Below are 25,783 nucleotides of genomic sequence, written 5' to 3'. Positions count from 1 at the left end.
TGCAAACTGCACTGGGACAGTGACCCGGGGGTGGGATCAGACCCGGGTCCTCAGCGCCGTGAGGTAGCTGTGCTAACTACTGTGCCACCGTGCTGCCCGTTAATGGCTAATTTTGCCAGGCCCCAGGGCAGGTTGTCCACTCCTTTGACCCTCTCTAAATTCAACCCGTCCCCCCCCCCCCCCCCATCAGAAGCACACACAAAGACAAGTTAAAGTGCATAGTCATCAGGTAGCTTCACATTTCATTACCGGTTTTCATTACCCCCCCCCCCGCCCGCCCGCTTAGTCATTGTTGCTTGATAGGAATGTTCTCTCATTAATCGCACAAAAGTTTGATTACTTTAGCTTCCTGATTAAGCAGTTTCCTCATTCCTGCAGGAGTCAGTGGCAGGAAGGCTCCTGCTCTGTTTTTGGCGGGCCAGGGGTCTCTCACCACAGGTAACTGGGGCTGTGAACAGACAGCAGCAGCACGGCCACGCTGGACTGTATGTGCACCTCCTTCGCCCAGCCTCATGGTTAATAAATAACAGTCAGCTTGCTTGTTGTTCAACAGAAATGGCTGCCCCCAGAACAAATCTGAGATTAGTCTTTCAAAGACGTGAGAAAATTACCGCTCTGCCTTTATATTACGACGGGTTCCTGTGGAAAAAAAGTTCCGAGGATAAGGTAGGTGATAACTCGTGTTTCGAGAAGGCTTACTTGCATTTTTATGTCCTGGAGTGCTGTAGAAAGTTCTGAAGTATTCTTTTAAAAACTTTAAATGATTGGACAATGTCTTGCCTGACAGCTTCACATTTTGTCCGAAAAGAGTGAAATCTATTCGGCCGTGGGGGAGAACGCAAGTACCGGAAAAACGTTAAATATTGTCAGGGTGCTGTGATTAAATCAGATTTAAATAAGTTTTATTTATTTTTTTACCTCGAGCACCTTTTTAGGCACAAGAATAATAAGCACTAGATAGATACCATTTAATTGCCCGTCAACGTGAACTGCTGAACTATTAAGATAACAGACCTGAAACTTCGAAATACTTCTACAGATACTTAATTTCTCATTGGTCAACTCGGGGAAAGCTTACGAAATACCCTTTGAAATCAGTCGCACTTGGCTCCGCTTTTCACCCAAGTTACCTCCTATTTGCCGACGCGAGTCTTAAGCAACGAGAGAAACTTGATGAAAAGTGCAATAAAATAAGCCAAAGCCGGGGATTCATGTGTGGCCCAGAACACAGACCTGTCCTGTATTGGAGGAATTTGGGGACCAGGAGCCCAATAAGTCCAGGGATGATTAAGTCGGGCGCTCTTTCAGAGGGTCGCTGCACACTCGATGGGCCGAATGGCCTCCTTATGCACTATAGATTCTATGATGGCTGGGTGGAATTAGGTCCAGGCAGCAGGGTTTTGCATTGTATGGAATGCCATGACAGCAATATGGTGTCCCTTTATTTGTAAAATCCTTCTCTTTCCTGTAGTTTCCACCCCTCCTGCCCCCATGGGTTTCAAACCATCAGGTCAGACACAGGACCTACTTTCACATGTTCAGCAATCTTGTCTACAGACAGTTGGGGGATCTCCTATTTTCTCTCCAGTGAGTACTATGATTTTCCAGAGCCCTGTTGAGATGGCTTAAAAAAAAATCGTTGATGAACAGCACCAAAATGTTTTTTTAATAAACATTTTATTGAGGTATTTCTTTGGCATTGTAACAGCAGCAAGATAAATAATGTTCATAAAAAGGAAAATATTAACATAGTGCAAATACCACCTCCCTCTCCCACAGGTCCCACCATTACTTTATCCACTAATCTACACTAGCCTAACCCCTGACGATTAATTCTCTGCAAAGAAGTCGACGAATTGTTGCCACCTCCGGGCGAACCACAGCAGAGACCCCCTCATGGCGAACTTAATTTTCTCCAGGCAGAGGAAGCCAGCCATGTCCGATAGCCAGGTCTCCAATTTTGGGGGCTTCGAGTCCTTCCATGCTAGTAATATCTTCCTCCGGGCTACCAGGGAAGCAAAGGCCAGAACATCTGCCTCTTTCTCCTCCTGGAGTCTTGTATCCTGCAACACCCTGAAAATCGCCACCTCTGGACTCAATGCCACCCTTGTATTTAATACCTTGGACATGACGTCGGCAAACCCCTGCCAAAATCCCCTCAGCTTTGGACATGCCCAAAACATGTGGACATGGTTCGCTGGTCCTCCCGCACATTTTGCACACCTGTCTTCCACCTCAAAGAATCTGCTCATCCGGGCCACTGTCATGTGAGCCTGGTGAATTACCTTAAATTAGATCAGGCCGAGTCTGGCACATGTTGCGGTCGCGTTGACCCTACTCAATGCGTCCGCCCAAAGGCCGTCCTCTACCAAAATATTTTTAATTAACCCATAGGATGGAATCTTCCTGGTCCTACGGGAGCGGGCTTGAAGATGGGACTGGGAGGACATTTGGAAATGACACAGCAGGTAGCTAGCTTGGATGTTTATTTATGTGTCCGTTGGCAGCCACGGCTGGGATCTTCCTGGCGATGGATGAGTTCCCTGCTCAGGACACAGCTGGCAAGTGCCTGGATGTGACTTGCCACAGACTGCCAAAGGTGGGGGTGGTTCTGTGCGCCCTCCTATCCTTCCACCCCTCCAACCCACTAGATTTCACTCCGCAATGATACCTGTGGCCCCTGCTGCAAGGCTGTGTTTTAAATTTTCACTCCTCTTCTAAGAGCGCACACACATCTTGCTTTCTTATACATGCCGCAACCACACCCAACTCTCCCAACCAATGGGGGTGTCAGCAAGACAATGCTGCCAGCACCATCCCCCCACCCAATTTGGGCTAGCTGGCCGCCTATCCCACCCATCAATCTTAATTTGATGGCGCTCTGGACTTGGGCTCTTAATAGATGCCTCTGGCAAAATCAAGTGTCCAAGCAACACCAGCAGGGTTGTCATCTGCTTTTGGTCCCAAACTCATAACATTTTTAAAGGCGGTAAGATTCTGGCATCAGTATGTTCCAACCAGGCCCTGGAGTCCCTATTCGCTAATGTCTTGTGGGGTGCGTTTCATAGAATTTACAGCGCAGAAGGAGGCCATTCGGCCCATTGAGTCTGCACCGACTCTTGGAAAGAGCACCCTACCCAACGTCAACACCTCCACCCTATCCCCATAACACAGTAAACCCACCCAACACTAAGGGCAATTTTGGACACTAAGGGTAATTTATCATGGCCAATCCACCTAACCTGCACATCTTTTGGACTGTGGGAGGAAACCAGAGCATCCGGAGGAAACCCACGCACACACTGGGAGGATGTGCAGACTCCGCACAGACAGTGACCCAAGCCGGAATCGAACCTGGGACCCTGGAGCTGTGAAGCAATTGTGCTATCCACAATGCTACCGTTCACACAGTCCTTATTGTAAGAGAAGTTTTACAATTATTATCCTTATTTTCAAATCTCACCATGTCATCTCCTACAACCCTCCAAATTATCTGCACTGCTCCAAGTCTGACCTCTTGTGCATCCTCAATTTTAATTGCTCCCCCATTGGTGGCTGTGCTTTCAACTGCCTGGGTCGAGAGCTCTGATACTTGCTCCATAAATCCCTCTTTACTATCCCTTCTCATTTACGATGCTCCTTAAAATCATGTTTTTTAAAAATAATTTCCAATAGCCAATTAATTTTTTCCAATTAAGGGACAATTTAGTGTTGCCAATCCACCTACCCTGCACATCTTTGATTGTGGGGGCGAAACCCACGCAGACACGAGGAGAATGTGCAAACTCCACACGGACAGTGACCCAGAGCCGGGATCGAACCTGGGACCTCGGTGCCATGAGGCAGCAATGCTAACCACTGCGCCACCGTGCTGCCCCAAAATCATGTATTTTGACTAAGCTATTGGTCAACTGTCTTAACACCCCCTTGTGTAGTTCAGTGTCAAATTTTGCTCCATAATGTTCCTGTGAAGCGATTTGAAAATTTCATGGCTTAAAGGTGCTTTGAAAGTACAATTGCTGACATTGCGAGGCACAAGCTGCACTCTGGCACTATCTACTGGTTGGCATCAGATTAACACCATACTCCACAGCAATTTGCATTTATATAGCGAATTTAAAGTCGCAAAATATACTAAGGAATAGGTTAGTCTGTGGCCCTTGTTACCACAGGACGTGGAGGCAAATAGAACAATAACAGATTTTGAAACTGTTTAAATAGTAAACATAGAACAGACATAAAATCTAGTGAGTTGAAAGAACTTCATGAGCAGGTTGCGGACCATTTTGAGAGAGAATCAAGGTTTGAAACAGCATAATTATCACAATACTTGTCCAGTATCTGCAAAAATGTAGTGAGTTTCTTCCCATAGAAATTTTTACCTGTAACTTTTTAAATGTTTAACCTTTAATTTCTCCTGGCAATTGAGAAGGGACTTTTCACTTGCTTCACTCCCAGGATTTGAGTCTGTAATCTAGGTTGGCACTTTGATACAGCGTTGAGGGAGTTCTGCTCTATCAGATTAGGTATCTTTCAGATGAGATATGAAACCAAGTTGGCCAGTTCAGATGGTTGCAAAAGATTCCATTTCATTTTACAAAGAACGTGTGAATTTGCCTGGGCAACATTTAATCAACGTTTAATCTTTAACCAATATCATTAAAAGAGAGTAACATCTTTTACTTCATGGATGATTGTGGGACCTTGCTGTACAGAGGTTTGTGCATGTTTGTTTATTAAACATCTGTGATTACACTGCCAGTAATTAATTAATTATTATGTTTTTTGGGATGTCCTGAGGATATGAAAATAATGACCTGGGGACCAGCCCTATAAATCTAGTGGCTCCAAGAGCAAGTCAGAGATTGGGAATTCAGCATTGATTATCTTCAAAGGCTGTCCACCATCCATAAGGCACAAGGCAGAAATATGTTTGAATATTCACATATCTGGAGCTGTGCAAGGCCAGCAACCCCAACCAGGACAAAACAGCCCGCTCCTCCATCTTAGACATTCACTCCCTCCACCACTGGCAAACAGTGGCTGCAGTCTGTATTATCTTGGTGCAGCAACTCATCAAGGTTCCTTGACAGTACCTTGAGATCTCTACCTAGAAAAACAAGGGCAGCGGTGCATGGAACAGCATCACCTTCAGATTCACCACCTGACTTGGAAATATATAACATCATTCCTTCACTGTCTCTGGGTCAAAATCTTGGATCTTCCTGCAGAACAGTATGTTGGGTTGTACCACATGGACAGCAATGGTTCAAGAAAGCAGCTCACCACTCCCAACTCGAGGCCAATTAGAGTTGGGCAATAAATGTTGGTTTTTCAAGCAATGCTCAGATTCCGTGAATGAATAAAAAGAAAACCTACTGGCTGATTTGTCCTATTGCTGCCTGGAAGCTCCCAGTGGTCACGTCAAAGAACAAAGAAAAGTACAGCACAGGATCAGGCCCTTCGGCCCTCCAAGCCTGTGCCAACTATGCTGCCCATCTAAACTAAAATCTTCTACACTTTCTGGGTCCGTATCCCTCTATTCCCATCCTATTCAAGTATTTGTCAACATGCCCCTTAAATGTAACTATCGTCCCTGCTTCCACCACCTCCTCCGGCAGCGAGTTCCAGGCACCCACTACCCTCTGTGTAAAAAAAAAAAACTTGCCTCGTACATCTCCTCTAATCCTTGCCCCTCGCACCTTAAACCTATGCCCCCTAGTAATTGACCCCTCTCTTGGGAAAAAGCCTCTGACTATCCACTCTGTCTATGCCCCTCATAATTTTGTAGACCTCTATCAGGTCGCCCCTCAACCTTCGTCGTTACAGTGAGAACAAACCGAGTTTATTTAACCGCTCCTCATAGCTAATGCCCTCCATACCAGGCAACATCCTGGTAAATCTCTTCTGCACCCTCTCGAAAGACTCCACATCCTTCTGGCAGTGTGGCGACCAGAGTTCAACACTATGCTCCAAATGTGGCCTAACTAAGGTTCTATACAGCTGCAACATGACTTGCCAATTCTTGTACTCAATGCCCCGGCCAATGAAGGCAAGCATGCCATATGCCTTCTTGGCTACCTTCTCCACCTGTGTTGCCCCTTTCAGTGACCTGTGGACCTGTACACCTAGATCTCTGACTTTAAATACTCTTGAGGGTTCTACCATTCACTGTATATTCCCTAGCTGCATTAGACCTTTTAAAATGCATTACCTCACATTTGTCTGGATTAAACTCCATCTGCCATCTCTCCGCCCAAGTCTCCAAATGATCTAAATCCTGCTGTATCCTCTGACAGTCCTCATCGCTATCCGCAATTCCACCAACCTTTGTGTCCTCTGAAAACTTACTAATCAGACCAGTTACATTTTCCTCCAAATCATTTATACATACTACGAACAGCAAAGGTCCCAGCACTGATCCCTGCGGAACACCACTAGTCACAGCCCTCCAATTAGAAAAGCACCCTTCCATTCCTACTCTCTGCCTTCTATGACCTAGCCAGTTCTGCATCCATCTTGCCAGCTCACCCTTGATCCCGTGTGACTTCACCTTTTGTACCAGCTACCATGAGGGACCTTGTCAAAGGCCTTACTGAAGTCCATATAGACAACTTCCACTGCCCTACCTGCATCAGTTTGTGACCTCTTCGAAAAACTCTACCAAGTTAGTGAGACACGTCCTCCCCTTCACAAAACTGTGCTGCCTCTCGCTAATAAGTTCACTTGCTTCCAAATGGGAGTAGATCCTGCCTCGAAGAATTCTCTCCAGTAATTTCCCTACCACTGACGTAAGGCTCACCGGCCTGTAGTTCCCTGGATTATCCTTGCTACCCTTCTTAAACAAAGGAACAACATTGGCTATTCTCCAGTCCTCCGGGACATCACCTGAAGACAGTGAGGATCCAAAGATTTCTGTCAAGGCCTCAGCAATTTCCTCTCCTGCCTCCTTCAATATTCTGGGGGTAGATCCCAAGACACCCAGCACCTCGTCTTTTTGGATCTCAATGTGACCCAGGCTATCTACACGCCCTTCTCCAGTCTCAACATCCACCAATTCCTTCTCTTTGGTGAATACTGATGCAAAGTATTCATTTAGTACCTCGCCCATTTCCTCTGCCTCCACACATCGATTCCCTTGCCTATCCTTCAGTGGGCCAACTCTTTCCCTGGCTACCCTCTTGCTTTTTATGTACGTGTAGAAAGCCTTGGGATTTTCCTTAACCCTATTTGCCAATGACTTTTCGTGACCCCTTCTAGCCCTCCTGACTCCTTGCTTAAGTTCCTTCCTACTTTCCTTATATTCCACACAGGCTTCGTCTGTTCCCAGCCATCCAGTCCTGACAAATGCCTTCTTTTTCTTTTTGATGAGGCCAACAATATCTCTCGTTATCCAAGGTTCCAGCAATTTGCCGTATTTATCCTTCTGCACAGGAACATGCTGGTCCTGAATTCCTTTCAACTGACATTTGAAAGCCTCCCAGATGTCAGATGTTTATTTACCCTCAAGCATCCGCCCCCAATCTAGGTTCTTCAGTTCCCGCCTAATATTGTTATAATTTGGGGCAGCACGGTAGCATTGTGGATAGCACAATTGCTTCACAGCTCCAGGGTCCCAGGTTCGATTCCGGCTTGGGTCACTGTCTGTGTGGAGTCTGCACATCCTCCCCGTGTGTGCGTGGGTTTCCTCCGGGTCCTCCGGTTTCCTCCCACAGTCCAAAGATGTGCAGGTTAGGTGGATTGGCCATGATAAATTGCCCTTAGTGTCCAAAATTGCCCTTAGTGTTGGGTGGGGTTACTGGGTTATGGGAATAGGATGGAGGTGTTGACCTTGGGTAGGGTGCTCTTTCCAAGAGCCAGTGCAGACTCGATGGGCCGAATGGCCTCCTTCTACACTGTAAATTCTATGAATTAGCCTTCCCCCAATTGAGCACATTCATCTTAGGACCACTCTTATCCTTGTCCACCAGCACTTTAAAACTTACTGAATTGTGGTCACTGTTCCCGAAATGCTCCCCTACTGAAACTTCTACCACCTGACGGCTCATTCCCCAATACCAGGTCCATTACAGCCCCTTCCCTAGTTGGGCTATCTACATATTGTTTTAAGAAGCCCTCCTGGATGCTCCTTACAAAGTCTGCCCTGTCTAAGCCCCTAGCACTAAGTGAGTCCCAGTCAATATTGCAGAAGTTGAAGTCTCCCATCACAACAACCCTGTTGTTTTACTTGTTTCCAAAATCTGTCTACCTACCTGCCTTACCCGTTATACTTCTTGTATTAAAACATATGCACTTCAGGCCACCAGACCCCCTGTTTTCAGCAACATCTCCCTGTCTGCTCTTCCTCAGAGCCATACTTGCCCTATTCCCTAGTTCTCCCTCAATGCTTTCACCTTCTGACTTATTGCTCCAGTACCCCCCCCCCCCCCCCCCCCCCCCCCCGCCATACTAGTTTAAACCCTCCTGTGTGACACTAGCAAACCTTGCGGCCAGGATATGTATGCCTCTCCAGTTTAGATGCAACCGTCCTTCTTATACAGGTCACACCTGCCCCAAAAGAGCTCTCAGTGGTCCATATAACGGAAACCCTCCCTCCTACACCAGCTGTTTAGCCATGTGTTTAACTGCTCTCTCTTCCTATTTCTAACCTCACTGGCACATGGCACAGGGAGTAATCCCGAGATTACAACCCTGGCGGTCCTGTCTTTTAACCTTCTGCCTAGCTCCCTGTACTCCTGCTGCAGGACCTCATACCCCTTCCTGCCTATGTCGTTAGTACCAATATGTACAACAACCTCTGCCTGTTTGCCCTCCCCCTTCAGGATGCCCACTACCCATTCTGAGACATCCTGGACCCTGGCACCAGGGAGGCAACCTACCATCCTGGAGTCTCTTGCACATCCACAGAAGCGCCTATCTGTGCCCCTGACTATAGAGTCCCCTATGACTATTGCTCTTCTGGGCTTTGACCCTCCCTGCTGAACATCAGAGCCAGCCGTGGTGCCACTGCTCTAGCTGCTGCTGTTTTCCCCGATAGGCTATCCATCCCAACAGTATCCAAAGGGGTATAGCTGGCCGAGAGGGGGACAACCACAGGGGATTCCTGCACTGACTGCCTGCCCCTTCTGGTGGTCACCCATTTCTCTGCCTGCACCTTGGGTATGACCACATTTATATAACTGCTATCTATGACACTTTCTACCACCTGCATGCTCCTAAGTGCATCCAACCACTGCTCCAACCGAACCATGCGGTCTGTGAGGAGCTCTAGTTGGGTGTACTTTCTGCAGATGAAGCCATCTGGGATGCTGGAAGCCTCCTGGACCTGCCACATCTCACAGTCAGAGCACTGCACCCCTCTAATTGACATTGCATTAATTAATTAGTAAATTAAATTTTAAACATTTTTTAAAAAGTTACTGTTAACTATATGTTTCCTAGCACTAGATTTCTACTATAAATGTGAACGCTAAATGCAGTACTCTCCAATCTCTGGCTTAGCTACCCCTCTAAATTATAATTAAGTAATTATGTTTAATTAGTTTAACCATGTTTAATTTTTAAATTTAGTGTAGATTCCCAATCAGGTCACAGCTTTACTGTGATGTCACTTCCGTGTCCTCCCCCCCCCCCCCCCCCCCCTCCCACACAATTTGAAAAGGTCATAAAAATAAAAATCACTTACCTTCCCAGGATGCTCTCTGGTTCTCTCCCTGCAGAATAAAAGTTACAGAAGAAAAAGAACAAAACGGTAGGGAAAAAGCACCATCTCCCACCCTGCTCCGAATTACCTCACTGCACCAAATTACCAAGTTCCAATTCCCACTCTGGATGTGTCTCAGTCAGGCTGTGTCTCCTTGACCTGCACAAAGCTGATGATGGTGTCTGGTTGTTGCTCTGTGGCTGGAGGCCTGGCTCCAGAAATTGATGTAGGCCTAAAATTTCCTTCCTGTCAAGGAAGGCCCCTTGTAGGATATGTAAGCTGGTAAAGATAAGGTTTGGTGGTGTAATTTCTGTTTTTCGGAAGCTAAAAAGCTGAATGACATAGATGATGGCACATTGTTTCATTTTGTTCAGAGCAATTGACCTTCAGAATACAGATTTTGCTTGAAGCAGGGTAAATTTAAAACTAGTCCCTGGAAACATTTCAGCGAGTGAATGGCCAACGCACAGAACCACCCAAGGAAAGTGGAAGCTGTTAATATTGATTCATTCAAACGCAAGCTAGACTGATTTATTTCAAGGTTTTGGCCAAAAGTGTGAGTAATTTGAGATGGGATGCATGGAAAGTGTAACACCCATGGTTGAATAGATAGGTGTATTAGGATTGGTTCCCAAAGCTGTCCAACACCGGGTGTTTTCCCAATTAATCTGTTGTAAACTAATTAATAGTGATTACTAGAATTAGTCAACAACTCCATTATCATTGCGCAACTCCATTATCATTGCACAATGTGACCACTAGAATGAAAGGAGATGAAATAGACGGGTCCATGTCTTTATTCATTTCACAATTCCTGTTCTGCTAGGTGATGCATTGGTAGTATGTTCCACTCATCATTAGTATATCAAAGAGCAGTATACTACTTTAACTCTCATGTAAGATATTTGTAGTACTCGCGTGATAGCTTGTAGCAGGCATTTTTGTATGCTCGCTTCCAGTTTCCGACTTGCTGACTGTGGTCTCCTGTAGTTGTTGCTGCTCCTCCTTCTCCAGGAGTTGGTGGATTTGATTTGACAGCTATCTTTTAAAGGTTCGTTGAATGTTTTATCTCCTTTAAATAATATCACAACTTAACTTTCACCTAGGACTCTGAGGGATTTAATACCTGCTTTAAATGGGATGATTTAATGCGATGTGGGAATATAATACATCTTTAAATTCTGTGTTAATTTCGGCTTGACAAGTATTAAGAAAAATCTTGTTCTTGCAGTGTGAGTAGGACATGGAATATGCTGCTAGAAAGTGTGATGGAGGCAGGTTCAAGCGGGGAATTCAAAGGGAACTGGATTATTATTGGAAAAGGAAGAATGCACAGGGCATTGTGAGAAGGCAGGAGAGTAGCACGAGTTGAATTGTTCCTTCAGGGAGTCAGCATAGACACTGTGGGCCAAAAGGCCTCCTCCTGCGTTATTTAATTGACATGTGCATGTATATTCATTAGAAATATTTGCATTTATCAGAAATTTGGGAGCATGGGCGAAAGATACTAATGCTTCATCAATGATAATGCACACTATCGCTGTCCCATTTTACAGTTTCCATGTTAATTGCATGAAACATCCACACGCCAAATAGTGTAATAAAACAACAACTTTTGCTTATATAGTACCTTTTTATAATGTCCCGTGCTTCACAGCAGCATTCTAAAACAAAATATATCAAGCCACATGAAGTGATGTTAGGTTAGATGACTAAACGTTTGGTCAAAGAGGCAGGTTTCGAGAAGTATCTTAAAGGAAGAAGGCAAAATAGTGTGTCGGAGGATTGCAGGGAACGAATTCCAAAGCCTTGGGTCCTTGACATCTCAAAGCACAACCGCCAATGGTGAAGCGATGAAAATTTGGGCCACTCGAGATCATAATTGGATAAGCCGAGATATCTCTTCGAGGAAGAGATTGGGTATTGGTGGGAGGGAAGATTGGGTATAGTGTACAGTGGGCAGAGATTATTCATTTAAACTGACAAGCTATGAAGGTTTCAGCCATGTTATAGAGAGACTGCAGTTCAAAGCACTTCTTCTCCCAGGGAACACACACACTGCTTGACTGGTGGTTCTTAACATTTTGGAAAGCATTTTTCCTGCCTTGGGACTTCATTCCCCTTAGCTGCCCTTCCTTCTGCCACCTTTCACCATGGCTGATAAGCAACTTATACAGCTGCACTTACCTTTGAGGGGCAAGAGAGGAAAACACTCAACCATGCATTGGCAGCAGCTGCCTTTTCCTCGGCTACATGCCCCTTTTTGGGGCAGAGGGATGGACACTAAATCCAGCTGGGTGGATGAGAAAACCCCAACACTGAGGATCAGTGCTCGCTTGACATGTCGGCACAAGTGCCTCATGCACTATTCGCCCCTGGGTCTCTGCCTCTTGCCGAGCAGCAAGGAGAGAAAGAAGAGGTTGAGTGTTTGTAATAGCTTGTACGCAGAAGAGGGTCACTGCAGGGCATGGGGAGAGAGGGGATGAGGGTGAGTGGCTGTGTTGGCAGTTTGAATGGAGCTGTGAGCTGCCTGAGAGAGTAATGGGTGGAGCTGCAAGCTGGCATGCAGAGGAATGCTTGACAGTGTTGGGATTGGCACCTAAAAGTCACGTCATGTCCTCTTGAGGTCTTGGAGCTTGTGGCATAAGCAGTGGGTTAGAGGGAGAAACCTCCTGTTTTTTTTTCTTAATTTGTTCACGGGACGTGGCGTTGCAGGCTGGGTCAGCATTTACTCACCATCCCATTTTTAAATATAAATTTAGAGTACCCAATTTTGTTTTTCAATTTAGGGGCAATTTGGCATAGCCAATTCACCTACCCTGCATATCTTTTTGGGTTGTGGGGGTGAGGCCCATGCAGGCTCAGGGAGAATGTGCAAACACCACACGGATGGTGACCCGGGGCCAGGATCGAACCAGGGTCCTCGGTGCAGTGAGGCAGCAGTGCTAACCACTGCACCACCGTGCTGCCCCTATTGCTCATCCGTGAGAGCATGTAAGAGTCAACCCATTGCTGTGGGTCTGGATTCACATGTAGGCCAGACCAAGTAAGGAATGACCGATGTCCTTCCCTAAAGAACATTAGTGAACCAGATGGGTTTCAATAATAATCTTTATAATCTTTATTAGTGTCACAAATAGGCTTACATTAACACTGAAATAAAGTTACAGTGCTTCCCAGTAGAGCCAGCCTCCACATTGCTGGAGGAGGTGCTGACGACAGGGGGCCTGGAGAAGGGAGTAGTATTGGCGGTTTACGGGGCTATTTTGGAAGAGGAGAAGGCGCCGCTGGAAGGGATCAAGGCAAGGTGGGAGGAAGAGTTGAGAGAGGGTATGGAGGAGAGGTTCTGGTGTGAGGTGCTCCGGAGGGTGAATGCCTCCACCTCGTGTGCGAGGTTGGGGCTGATACAGCTGAAGGTGGTGTATGGAGCACACCTTACAAGGGCGAGGATGAGCCGGCTCTTGGAGGGGGTAGAAGATGTGTGTGAACGTTGCGGGGCCACTGCGTTCATATGGTTTGGTCCTGTCCAAAGCTGGAGGATTACTGGAAGGAGGTTTTTAGGATAATCTCTAAAGTGGTGCGCGTGAAACTGGAATTGGGCCCTCAGGAGGCCATATTCGAAGTGTCGGACCGGCCAGGGTTGGAAACGGGTGCGGAGGCAGATATTGTAGCCTTTGCCTTGTTGATTGCCCGAAGGCGCATCCTGTTAGGGTGGAGATCAACCTCTCCACCCTGTGACCTGCCTTGGCGGGGGTCCTGCTGGAATTCTTGACGCATGAAAAGGTCAAATTTGAACTGAGGGGACGGATAGAGGGGCTCTACAATTCATGGGTGTTATTCATTATGCACTTTCAAGAATTGGATTACATCGAACATTATGGGGAGGGTTGGGGGGAGGGGGACTGTATGTGTTAATGGGGACTATGGGTGATTCCTTTCTGTAATATTTGTTTGTTGACATGCGGGCTAATATTTGGGGGTTTGGTGGAAGGATGGGATCGTTGGTATTATGGGGATTGACATTGCATTCGTTACTGTTTATTGTGGGTGTAAATTGGGGAGAAAATGTGAAACTGGAGGAGAATAAAAATATTTTTAAAAATCATTGAAATGAAGTTACTGTGAAAATCCCCTAGTCGCCACATTCTGGCGGCTGTTCGGGTACACTGAGGGAGTTCAGAATGCCCCATTCACCTCACAAGCACGTCTTTGGGACTTGTGGAAGGAAATCAGAGCCCCATAGGAAACCCAGGCAGCGACAATCAACAATGTTTTCATGATCATCTTTAGACTTTTAATTCCAGGATTTTATTGCCCTGGTGGGATTCCAACCCACGTACCCAGAACTTTACCCTGGGTCCCTGGATTATTAGTCCAGTGACAATACCACTACGCCACTGCCTCCCTGTTGCTGACTTCCTTGACCGCTTCCACCTACACTTGCTTGGTTGGAGTGGTCGCCCTCTTCCTTCCATTCTTGGGAGAGCTCATCTCACTGTCGCCCTTCAGATACCTCAGCGGGCCCACTGGTCAAAGTGAGGGATCCTGAGATCAAACTTCCCAGGTCTCCTCTCCGTTCCTGTTGACATTGTAGCCCCAAAAAACCCAAATGCCGATGAGTCCTTTAAAACCTCTGCCGTGGTCCCTTTAATAGAAACTTTCCTATTTAACAGAATGGGAGCATCATCCTGTACTGAGAAAGCGACTTGGCAAAGCCCATCCATTAGAAACGTGGGTTCCTGACCCAGAATTGGTCCTGCTGTTGTGGAAGGGACCAAGTGAACAAGATTCCACCCGTAACTCCCGCTTCTCTCCTTGGATGTTGCCCTCTGCTGAGCATTTCCAGCATTTTCTCTTTTCACTTCAGATTTCCAGCATCCGCAGTATTTTATGCTTTGTGTGTAAGCCAACCCCTAAAATCAACTTTTCCTTCACTGGTCAACCAACGTGTTCTCTGTTGCGTCTTGATATTGGAACGACTCTTCTCATTACGACTGGTTGGGATAAACCCAAGGGAAGTAAGGTTGGAAATTGTGGAGACCACTGGCCAGAAACATACAGAGCCGATGATGCCAGAAGCCTGGAAAATTGCATGTCACAATCTTGTGCAAAAAATACTGCAAGGTAAACCTCCCAGCGATAAGCCAGTCAGTTTAAATCCAGTGGTGGGAAAGTGTTAAGGAACAACAATCAAACAATTAGCTGTCATTTGGAAAAGCACGGTTTAAGTAAGAAAAATCAGCATTGACTTATTGAAGGCAAATTCTTTAATTTAAAAAATTTTTTTATGTGGTTTTCAGAGAGTTGATGAAGATAATTTTCTTTGTTGTTCTACTCAATAGGCTTGCTAGTAACATTGAAACCCATGGAATAAAAGGGGCAGTGACAGTATGCCATAGACAGCACGGTAGCATTGTGGACAGCACAATCGCTTCACAGCTCCAGGGTCCCAGGTTCGATTCCGGCTTGGGTCACTGTCTGTGCGGAGTCTGCACATCCTCCCCGTGTGTGCGTGGGTTTCCTCCAGGTTCTCCGGTTTCCTCCCACAGTCCAAAGATGTGCGGGTTAGGTGGATTGGCCATGATAAATTGCCCTTAGTATCCAAAATTGCCCTTAGTGTTGGGTGGGGTTACTGGGTTGTGGGGATAGGGTGGAGGTGTTGACCTTGGGTAGGAGGTAGGGTGCTCTTTCCAAGAGCTGGTGCAGACTCGGTGGGCCGAATGGCCTCCTTCTGCACTGTAAATTCTATGTAATAGACAGAGCTAAGCCATCTGACAACCAACAATTACGAGATTTTGTACTGCCCTGATAAGCTCAACGAGCCCCCCGTGCCCTATCTGGAGGTACATTTGCCGGCGCACAAGTGGACCGGCTCCGGACCCTGCACGACGATCTCTGTCACCCAGGGGTCACCCGGTTTTTTCACTTCATAAAGGCCCGCAATCTGCCCTACTCCATCGAGGAGGTCAGGGCTATCACCAGAGACTGCCAGGTCTACGCGGAGTGCAAACCGCACTTCTACTGGCCAGACCGAGCGCACCTGGTGAAGGCCTCCCACCCCTTTGAATGCCTCAGCATGGACTTCAAAGGGCCCCTCCCCTCCACCGACCGAAACACATACTTTCTTAATGTGGTCAACGAATACTCCAGATTCCCCTTCGTCGTCCCATCCACGATATGACGACTGCCATCGTCATCAAGGCCCTGAACACCATTTTTGCTCTGTTCGGTTTCCCCGCCTACGTCCACAGCGACTGGGGATCCTCATTTATAAGCGATGAGCTGCGCCTGTACCTGCTCAGCAAGGGCATTGCCTCGAGCAGGACGACCACTACAGCCCCTGGGGAATCGGGCAGGTGGAGCGGGAGAATGGGACGGTCTGGAAGGCCGTCCAGCAGGCCCTACGGTCCAGGAATCTCCCGGCCTCCCGCTGGCAGGAGGTCCTCCCCGACGCCCTTCACTCCATTCGGTCGCTCCTTTGCACTGCGACTAACTAAACCCTCCATGAACGTCTCTTTGCCTTCCCCAGGAAGTCCACCTCTGGGGTTTCGCTCCCAGGACCCATTCTCTGCAAGCACGTGCGGCTCCACAAGGCGGACCCATTGGTCGAGAGGGTACAGCTACTTCACGCGAACCCGCAGTACGCCTACGTGGCATACCCCGACGGCCGGCAAGACACCGTCTCCCTCAGGGGCCTGGTGCCAGCTGGGTCCCCACACCCCACTCCCTTCCCCCAGCTCATCTCACCACAGCCCCCGCTCTACGATGATCCGTCCTCCCCTTGGTCCCACCCGGGGATGTAGATGAGGTCGACACGCTCCCGGAGTCACCGGCGACTGAACCGACGCCTGCATCGCCACCGGGACTGCGGCGCTCGCAACGAAGGAATAAGGCGCCTGATCGTCTGAATTTGTAAACTTTTCCTAAAATGTTAAACATCTGCATGTAAATGGTCTTCCACCACCACCGCAGGACTCGGGCGGGGGGGGGGATGTGGTATTGTATATATATCGCATATGAGGTGTATAACGGTAAGGCTCCTGTACTATAGGTACGGGAGTAGATCCCTGCCTGCTGGGTCCACCCAGTAGGTGGAGTATAAATGTGTGGGCTCTCCGAGCTGCAGCCATTTCAGCTGCGGGAGGCTACACACCTCTAATAAAGCCTCAATTATACTCTACTCTCATCTCGTCGTAATTGATAGTGCATCACCCAGCCAAGCTATTTCAGAGCAGCTACAATACTGGCACCTAGCCAGCAATGTCGAAAATTGCCAAGATGTCCTTTCCACAGAAAGCAGGACAGATCCAAACTGGCCAATTACCGTCACTTCAGTCATAAGCAAAGTGATGAAAGTAGTGTTAACAGTGCTATAACGCCACTTACTCAACAATAGCCAGGTTTAGCTCAGTTGGCTGGACAGATGTTTGTGATGCAGAACAAGGCCAGCAGCGCGGGTTCAATTCCTATACAGGCTGAGGTTCTTCATGAAGGCCCTGCAATCTCAACCCCTTGCCTGATCCTCAGGTTAAATCGCCACCAGCCTGCCCTCAAAAGGGGAAAGCAGCCTATGGTCATCTGGGACTATGGCGACTCTACTTACTTTGCTCACAAGCAATCCGTTTGGGTTCTACCGCTAGGAAGAATGAGCAGAGGCAGTCTAAACTAAAGGGTACAATTCCAATGGTGTGCAAGAGCAAAAGATCCTGAATATATATGTGAACAAATTGCTGAAGGTGGCAGAGCAGATTGAGAATGTGGTCAAAAAGGCGTACAGAATCTTCTGGCTGTTCACACTGGGATCTTCCGGTTCTGCTGATGGTACACCCCCACCGCAGGTTTCGTGGTGGTGAGGGGGCATTCAATGGGAAACCCAGTTGATGATGGCGGGACCGGCAGTAAATGGCGGGACGCCTTTCGTGGCGGTTGTGCGGGGGTACAAAGCAAGGAGTGAAAACAATAACCTTTTACGAGACACCCTGTTTGGCCTGAAATAGAGGCCAGTTCGAGGCTTTGCACTTTAAGGAGGTTGTGAAGGCTTTAGAGAGGGAAACTGGTTCCAGGGATGAGGAACTTCAAATGTGTGGATAGATGGGAAGAGATGTGGTCCTTCACCTTTTATAAGGGAGGTTGAGAGAAGGTTTGACACAGGTGTTCTCGACAGAGTAGAGATACACTGATCTAACTGTTCCCATTGTCAAAAGGGTTGTTTAGAACCGGAGGAAACTGGTTCTTTGGCCAGGCCAATCATTATAACTCCAAATTGGTACAGGAAAAGGCCAAAGTGAGTGGTTATGATCAGGAATGCATTGCTTGAAGAAGTGATGGAGGCATATTCAATTCATGGCTTTCAAAAGGTATTTGCTCCCCCATCTGGTGATAATCCAATGTAGGGCTGTAGGAAAGGGACTGTGAGTGGGACTAGTTAAACTGCTCTTCCAAAGATGTATGGCCTCCTTCTGCATTTTACTGTATAGTGACTAAACACGATTGCATGAGGCCCTTTTTCTGCCCTCCCTTTGATATGTTTTCTTGTTTCTACTTAACAGGACTTCCAAAGATACTGGTCAGAGTTACGAGGCAATTCGATTTTCTTTTACTGTGATGAAAAGGAATCGACGGTAAGGAGGTAGCAACTGGTTTTTACTGTGATCTTCTGGTTTGAAATTTTTTTTTTAATAAACATTTTATTGAGGTATTTTCGGTATAGTAACAACAAAATAAACACTATATATGAAACCATAAACATAGTGCAAAAGCCATTTACCTCTTGTACAGGTCATGGTTTGAAAATGTTGACGTTACTGTTTGTTGACTTGAAAAATGGCAAAATATTGATTATAGATTACTGCGGTCATTAAGAGGGGTATTTTTAACATAAAAAAGATATTGATGCAACATTGGAATAGATTAGCAATATTTTGAGCACACTTTAGTTTGGAAGTAAAGAAAAAGTGAGTTGCGGGAACACATTCTATCCGCACGGCTGGGGCCCTGACAACAAGCCCAAAAGCTGGGGGCAATCCCACCATGGCTGGCTGTGGGACCTCCTGGCTGCATTATTTGGTCACCTGGCAACAAATTAGTTATCATCAAGGCTCCTATCATTTCAAAGGTTTGGGATCCACCTCCAGGAGTTGCTGGCCAATCTGAAGGCCTGCTGCTCACCAGTTTCAACAGTGCCTGGGGTCCGCTGGCTCCTGCTGGGATTGCACCTGGAAGAGGAGGATGGCACAGGAGCGGCCACCCTCCAAAACAGGTAAGTGGGATCTGGGTGTGCAAGGGCTAATAATCTTTAATGTCACAAGTAGGCTTACATTTGCACTGCAATGAAGTTACTGCGAAAAGCCCCTAGTTGCCACATTCCGGTGCCTGCTCGGGTACACGGAGGGAGAATTCAGAATGTCCAATTCACCTAACAGTACATCTTTCGGGACTTGTGAGAGGAAACCGGAGCACCAGGAGGAAACCCATGCAGACACAGGGAGAACGTGCAGACTCCGCACGGATAATGACCCAAGCGGGAATTGAACCTTGGACCCTGGCACTGTGAAGCAATAGTGCTAACCACTGAGCTACTGTGCCGCCCAAGTCAAGAAGACACCAGCAAGGGGTAGGGTGAGGATTGGTAAGAACAGGGTGGGGGCTCAACTTGGAGATGCGTGCCTGAATTAAGTGGACCCTAATTTATTTTTTAAAAGTCTTTTTATTGGCTTTTCTCATATTTATAAACAGTTGTTGCTTATATACATTACAATTTTCTTGCCCGCGCTGGTTTGCTTTTTTTACAAATTGGTTTCAGCACCCCCTCCCTCCCCCGGGGTTGTGCAGTCCTTTGGTTCTTCATCTTTTTTTTTTCCCCTGGCTTATTCCTCGTTACTGGCCTCGAACAGGCCAAGGAATTGTCCCCTAGTGTCCAGGAAGCCTTCCTCTCGGATGGCGTACTTAATCTTCTCCAGGTGGAGAAATTCCGAGAGGTCAGCGAGCCAGTCTGCAGCTTTGGGTGGTGCTGCCGATGCCAGCCGGTTCAGTGGACCCTAATTTCAAAGAGGAGCAGGTGCATTCTGTCTTGGTGTCTTTGCCGATACCTATCCTTCAACCAACATCATTAAAACACAGATTATCTTGTCCTTAACACAATGCAATTCATGGGACCTTGCTATGCACAAACTGCCATATTTGTTTGTAAAACAAGTGCCATAAAGTAATGACTGCAATGGGCTAAGGAGATGGCCCACCTTCACAAGGCAAGAAGGGTTAGGCAAAAAATATGACCATTCCAACACCTTTTTTTAAGAAGTCAAAATTCGTGCCTGAATCCTTGACCTTCAATTTGGTTAGTATAAACCCTGTTTTTTTTTACAATAAAATAACAGTAAAGAGCTAGAGATTGGATGATATGTGTTTTGTAGCAAGTGAATTGTGTGCATAAAGAAAAGGGAAGGGGAAAGACCTCAGGTTTTTGACCACCCTGTGAGATTTTAAATAAGGCCAAATACAAAGCAGAAACATTGGGACTGTCAGTAAAATTGTGCAAGTCAACAGAACATTCTGGAAGTATACAGGCTGTCTGCATACAATGAAACATGTCCCGATATTGGTCCAGAAGGTGGGGCAGTGCAATCACCCCGGAGAAACATCCACCCATTGTAGGAGAGTTGATTGACTTGAGGAAGGAACAACAAGTCAACTGAGTTCCCAGTCAGCTTCAGTAATTCCTGTAAGTCACTACTTAAACAAGAAACACTGAAAGGTCAAGAGAATGATAAAAACAAGCTAAAGGATACTAATCAGATTCCATTGTACTTTAAGAAGAGGGTCAAAATCAGGACCTTTTTAAATAGACTGCACTTGCATCAAGAGGAAGTGCTGAATTAAACTTACTTGCATTGCAAATATGTGAAGGAGGAATCCGAACAGAACATCCCGGAACACCAGAAAAAGGTGTGAACCTTCAACAATCAAAGGATGGGCAGGACTAACTGAAAGGACCCATTTTGTAAACAGATAAGATCTATTTTAACTAATCAAGCCAATTAACGTTCTTTCTGGGAAGCAGATACTGTATGACATGTTTACAATCCTTTCCATCATTTTTTGCATACTTATCATTGCATTGTTAATATCTGGAATAATGACTATCTGAAGGCTATTGTGCAGGTTCAAATTACAATCTATGCCGCAAGAGAAAGCTTGAGTAATTAAAGCCTTCACTGGAGCCCAAGATTGTGCTACAGTATTCGAAAACCCATTGAACTCCTCTAAGCCTCCAGCACCTTGAGGCTCAATTTCTTTCACACTGGGCCGGAGTTTTCTATTGACGTGTATATAGCTTGGGTCTGGAAATCTCCCAACCTGGAATGCCTGCCCCCAGTTTAAAAGGCACTATTAGACCTAATTTTCAATCTGAGGAGGCGGGGGTAGCATCAAGTCATGCTGGCTGAATCCGGAAGCAGATTCCACGCAACCAGGGGTGAGCAAGTACCAAGGTGGCTGATTAGAAGGCCTGTCCTTGTTCTCTGGGACTTTGCCCCAGTTGGTTTAGAAGCTTTTAGGCCCTCTCTAACACATCTCTCTCATCCCCCTCACCTCCCTCCCATCCTTAATGGCCCCTCCATGCCAACTGATGCCACATCCATTGCCAATCACCCAGTATCCCCCATGAGCAGACCTCAGGATCCATATGGAGATGAAAAAAATAAACTTTAACAATCTAATATGGCTCTCACTCAGAATTAATAAAAAAGCTCCCATTCATGAAACCAATTCAAAGCTTTTAATCTGGTGTTCATCTCTCGTAAAAACAAATGTCTACTCCGATCCCACATCAAAGACAGCTAATCCATTCATAGCTTCTTTAAACAGTCAGTCAAATTGTGAACATAAATTTGCCCATTGTGATAATTTCACTTTTTGAAACTCGGGGAGAGGAATGGTGATGCACTAGTTAGCACTGCTGCCTCATGGCTGGGAATCTGGATTTGATCCTGGCCCTGGGTCACTGTCCTTGTGGAGTTTACACATTCTCCCCGTATCTGCATGGGTCTCAACCCCACAACCCAAAAAATGTGCAGGGTAGGTGGGTTAGCCATGCTAAATTGCCCCTTGATTGGAAAAAAATAATTGGATATTCTAAATTTATATATTAAAAAATTATATAATAGCCCTTGGGAAATGTGCACAAAGAACTCTTTTGAAACTGGATGAACAGATAATTTTTTTCTTGCTACACCAGATGGTCTGTCAATCCGTGAAGCAGATGGTGTTTTTTTATCTCTCATTGGTGGCTTAAGTCTATTTTCAAGATTAAAGAGCACGGTGTTTCAAATGTTTCAGCTTACGACACTTGTTTATGTACACTTAGTGTTTACATCACTCCATCAATTTGACTCCCATACTGCAGGTTAAGGCCCTTGGAACAGCCTGTTTAAATTCAGGACTAAGTTCAGGTTTTCAGGTTCTCAGCTGAGTTCAGGTTTTGCTGCCTGTGTGAAACATTTCCTCCTTCTGCACCACCCCACACCATCAAAAGTTGGATCGATTGGAAATGGAAGTCTTCAACATCCAGGTCTCCTCCATTATTTTTAAAAGTCTGCAGAGCCTTCCTGACTCTGAAAATCTGGCCCCACTGTTCTTGTTGGCCATTTTTGCCTTCTCAAACACAATCCTCTTCACTTGTTCACATACACAGAAAAATGTATTTTCCCGGTCAAGTTCCACTGGCTTTTCATGCAGGTATCAGTAAATTAATATTAACATCTGTCTCATTCTCTTTAAATTATTTTTAACCTACCTGTTGACCCGATTGATCTCCCTGTGGGGCCCATGGAATACAAGCTCCCCAGCTGAGGGGTGGAGGCCCAACAGTGGGGCATGCTAGTTCCCCATGATCCTGGGGGAAATACCCAGAAGTCTTCCAGGAGGGCCTTGGGAAGATCAAAGGAGCCGTGGCCAACATTCACATAGACCCTGAGGCTCAAATGAGGTATTTTAGGGCTCAACCAGTTCCCTCCACAAAGGTGGAGGATGAGCTAAACCGGTTGGACCTGGGAAACATTCGTCCAATACAATTTGCAGACTGGGCAGTGTCTGCAGTCCCGGTGCTGAAGCCGGATAAAACTGTCTGGCTATGTGGGGATTACAAACTAACAGTAAATGAGGCCTGTTGTTTGGACGGATACCCGATGCCCCGCATGTTGGACCTCTGTGCAAAGCTGGCTGGAGGACACTTCTTTTTCTAAACTAGACACGAGTCATGGCTACCTCCACTATAGAGAGTTTGTGACCATTAATACCCATTGGTGCCCCTACGAATACACAAGGTTGCCATTCGAGTTGTCATCGGCTTGTGCTACTTTTCTGAGAGTCATGGAGAGCATCCTCCAAGGGCTTCCATGGGTTACATGGACGATGTCCTGATCACCGGAGCCCTGAAAAGGAGCACTGAGCAACTTGGAGGCCGTCCTCCACTGGCTTTCTGAGGCAGGCATCTGCCTTGAGGGCTGAAAGCATTTTTCATGCAAAAGAGATCACGTACTTAAGGTACGGGGTTGACAGGGATGGCATGCACCTGATGGAGAAGGTGCGGGCAATCAAATAAGCTTCCACGCCTAAGAATGCAACCGAATAGCGGCCAGTCTTGGGACTGGTGAATTATTACGGGAAGCTCATCCTCAACTTGGTGACCATCCTTGCTCTGCAGTGTGTGTTGTGGAAAAAGCAGCAGGACTGGGCATGGGGAGTGCCACAAGAAGAAGCATTTGCCAGGGTGAAACAGCGACTCGTCATGGGGCTTGTTGACCCACTACAATCCCTCAAGGCCTCTTTGGTTACGAATGATACCTTCCATATGGGATCTGGGCAGTGTTATCCAACCTTGTAGAGGTCGATAGCATATGCATCAAGGACTTTGGCCGATGAAGAGCGATATTATTCTCCGATCAAGAAAGAAGGGCTGTCCGTTGTTTATGCGGTGAAGAAATGCCACCCATATATTTATGGGCAGTGCCTTATGATTTAACGGACCCAAGGCCTTGCTCAGTTTGTTTAAAGAGGACAAGACAATTCCACCGATAGCATCTGGCCAGATACAGCTTTGGGCCCTCCTGTTGACGGTCTCCAAGTACATGTTTGACTATCGGCCAGACGTGCATCTCGCAATGAGGATGCTTTGAGCTGATTCTCGGTGCCGACGCCAGTAACTGACTAGGTTGTATCAACCTTGTATTTTATGGATACCTTGCCAGTCACTGCACAAGTTCCCAACTGGATGCAGAAGGACTCGTTTTGGCTAAGTTATACCATCTCGTCTTGCATGGGGGGGGGGATGGCAAGGACTGCGGGTTTTTGAGGCCAAGCAGTAAGAGTTCAGCGTAGAGGACGGCATCCTCCTGTGGGGAGCTCGCAATCTCATTACGAATCGAGGCAGGAAGTCTATAGAAGACCTACACAATGGACACCCGGATGTGTCAAAAGATTGAAAATGATGGCCAGGTTTGGATGGTGACTTCAAGTGGTTGGCCCAGCAATGCAGATACCAAGGACCATGGTGGAATGAACTGCACCGGTATGATACACAGAAAAAACAGGGGATTGGATGGTGCAAAAGCATGTGGACCATCTCCGGAGCAGGGAGCCAGTATCAGGACCAGCCCTACTGATAAACGTCCCACCTGCCCGATACAAAAGAGCCGGGGCTACACCCCCGGAGGCCTTGACACAGATGTGCGAGGTAGAGAACTCTGGGTCTGGCATGGGGCAACAGCATCCACAGTTTCGGACAACAGCCTCGCCAGGGAACGGTCGCCGGCAGCGCCCTAGATGATTGGTGCGTAAACGCGTTCCCCAACACGCTACATGCCCCCAACCCAGCCCAGCCCCACAACGGCTGGAGGTGCAACCGCAGGAGAAGCGGAGAAGGAGGCCTCCTCCACTCTATGTCAGAGGAATGTGCGGACTTTGGGGGGGGGGGGTTGTGGAGAGATGTTGTAACCCCCAAGAGACTTACTTGGACAACCCGATTGATTTCCTCGTGGGGCTCATGGAATTTGAGCTCCCCTGCTCGGGGACAGAGTTTCAACAGGGGGGCATGTTAATTCCCCAAGATAAGAGCCAGCATATTGGGATAGTCCCAGTTGGGACTAAGTGTGCTCTTCATCACTGTGAGCAAGAAATAAAGACTTGCTGTGAGCAAGAAATAAACCACCATACTTTTAATCAGTGTGGCTGGTCCTGATGCTGGCTCCCTGCTCTGGAGATGATCCACATGCTTTTGCACCGTCCGATCTCCTGTTTTTTTATGTGTATCATACTGGTCCAGTTCATTCCACCATGGTCCTTGGTATATACCTTTTTTGAGAGCATTGATAACCCACTTCTGTCCTGTATCCAGGAGCATCACGTGCTCCTTTCCTCAGACACCGCAACAACATTTGGCATTTATATAGCCTTTTTAACACCGTTAAACATTCCAAAGTGCTTCATGGGAACATAACTCGTCAAACATTGACACAGTATAAGAAGATGTGATAACCAGTTCACCATCTGTTTTCAGTGTTGGTTCGCACTGTTGCCTCACAACGCCAGGGACCCAGGTTTAATTCCGGCCTTGGGTGACTGTGCAAGCTCCACAGAGACATTCTCCCAGTATCTGCATGGGTTTCCTCCCACAGTTCAAAGATGTGCAGGTTAGGTAGTTTGGCCATGCTAAATTTCCCTTTAGTGTTCAAAGATGTGTAGATTAGGCAGGGTTGGGGAAATAACGTTGGGGAGTGGACTCTTTCAGAGGGTCGGTGCAGACTCGATAGGCCAAATAGCCTCCTTTGGCGCTCTCGGGATTCTATAAAAGATTTGTCAAAGAGGTAGATTGAGGTGTATCTTAAATGAGATAGAAGCAGTGAGTTTTGGGAAGGAATTCTGCTTGGGGCCTAGATGGTTGAAAGACGGCCACCAATAGTGGGGCAAAAAAAGTGCAGGGACCAAATTACACCAGTTTACTCCTTGCTCCCTCTGCCTCTGCTGCAACATAATAGCCATTCTTTTCAATACTTCTTCTTTGCTAGATCGAGTTCCAGTTTTAAA

General features: G+C 46.8%; 1 protein-coding gene across 1 annotated transcript in view; it reads left to right on the top strand.

Moving 5' to 3' along the window:
- Positions 1 to 380: 380 nt before the first annotated feature.
- Positions 381 to 25,783, top strand: part of LOC119970199 (signal-transducing adaptor protein 1-like) — a 94,729-nt gene continuing 69,326 nt past the window's right edge. Inside the window, exons 1-3 of the mRNA XM_038804448.1 lie at positions 381 to 438; positions 554 to 666; positions 18,253 to 18,324. Of these exons, the coding sequence (XP_038660376.1) occupies positions 556 to 666; positions 18,253 to 18,324 (183 nt within the window). The 5' untranslated portion in view covers positions 381 to 438; positions 554 to 555. The remainder of the gene's footprint in view (positions 439 to 553; positions 667 to 18,252; positions 18,325 to 25,783) is intronic.

The sequence above is a fragment of the Scyliorhinus canicula genome, chromosome 8 (genome assembly GCF_902713615.1).
Source record: "Scyliorhinus canicula chromosome 8, sScyCan1.1, whole genome shotgun sequence".
Lineage (NCBI taxonomy): Eukaryota > Metazoa > Chordata > Chondrichthyes > Carcharhiniformes > Scyliorhinidae > Scyliorhinus > Scyliorhinus canicula.
The sequence above is the reverse complement of the archived record's forward strand: the minus strand, read 5'-3'. Positions and strand labels throughout refer to the sequence as shown.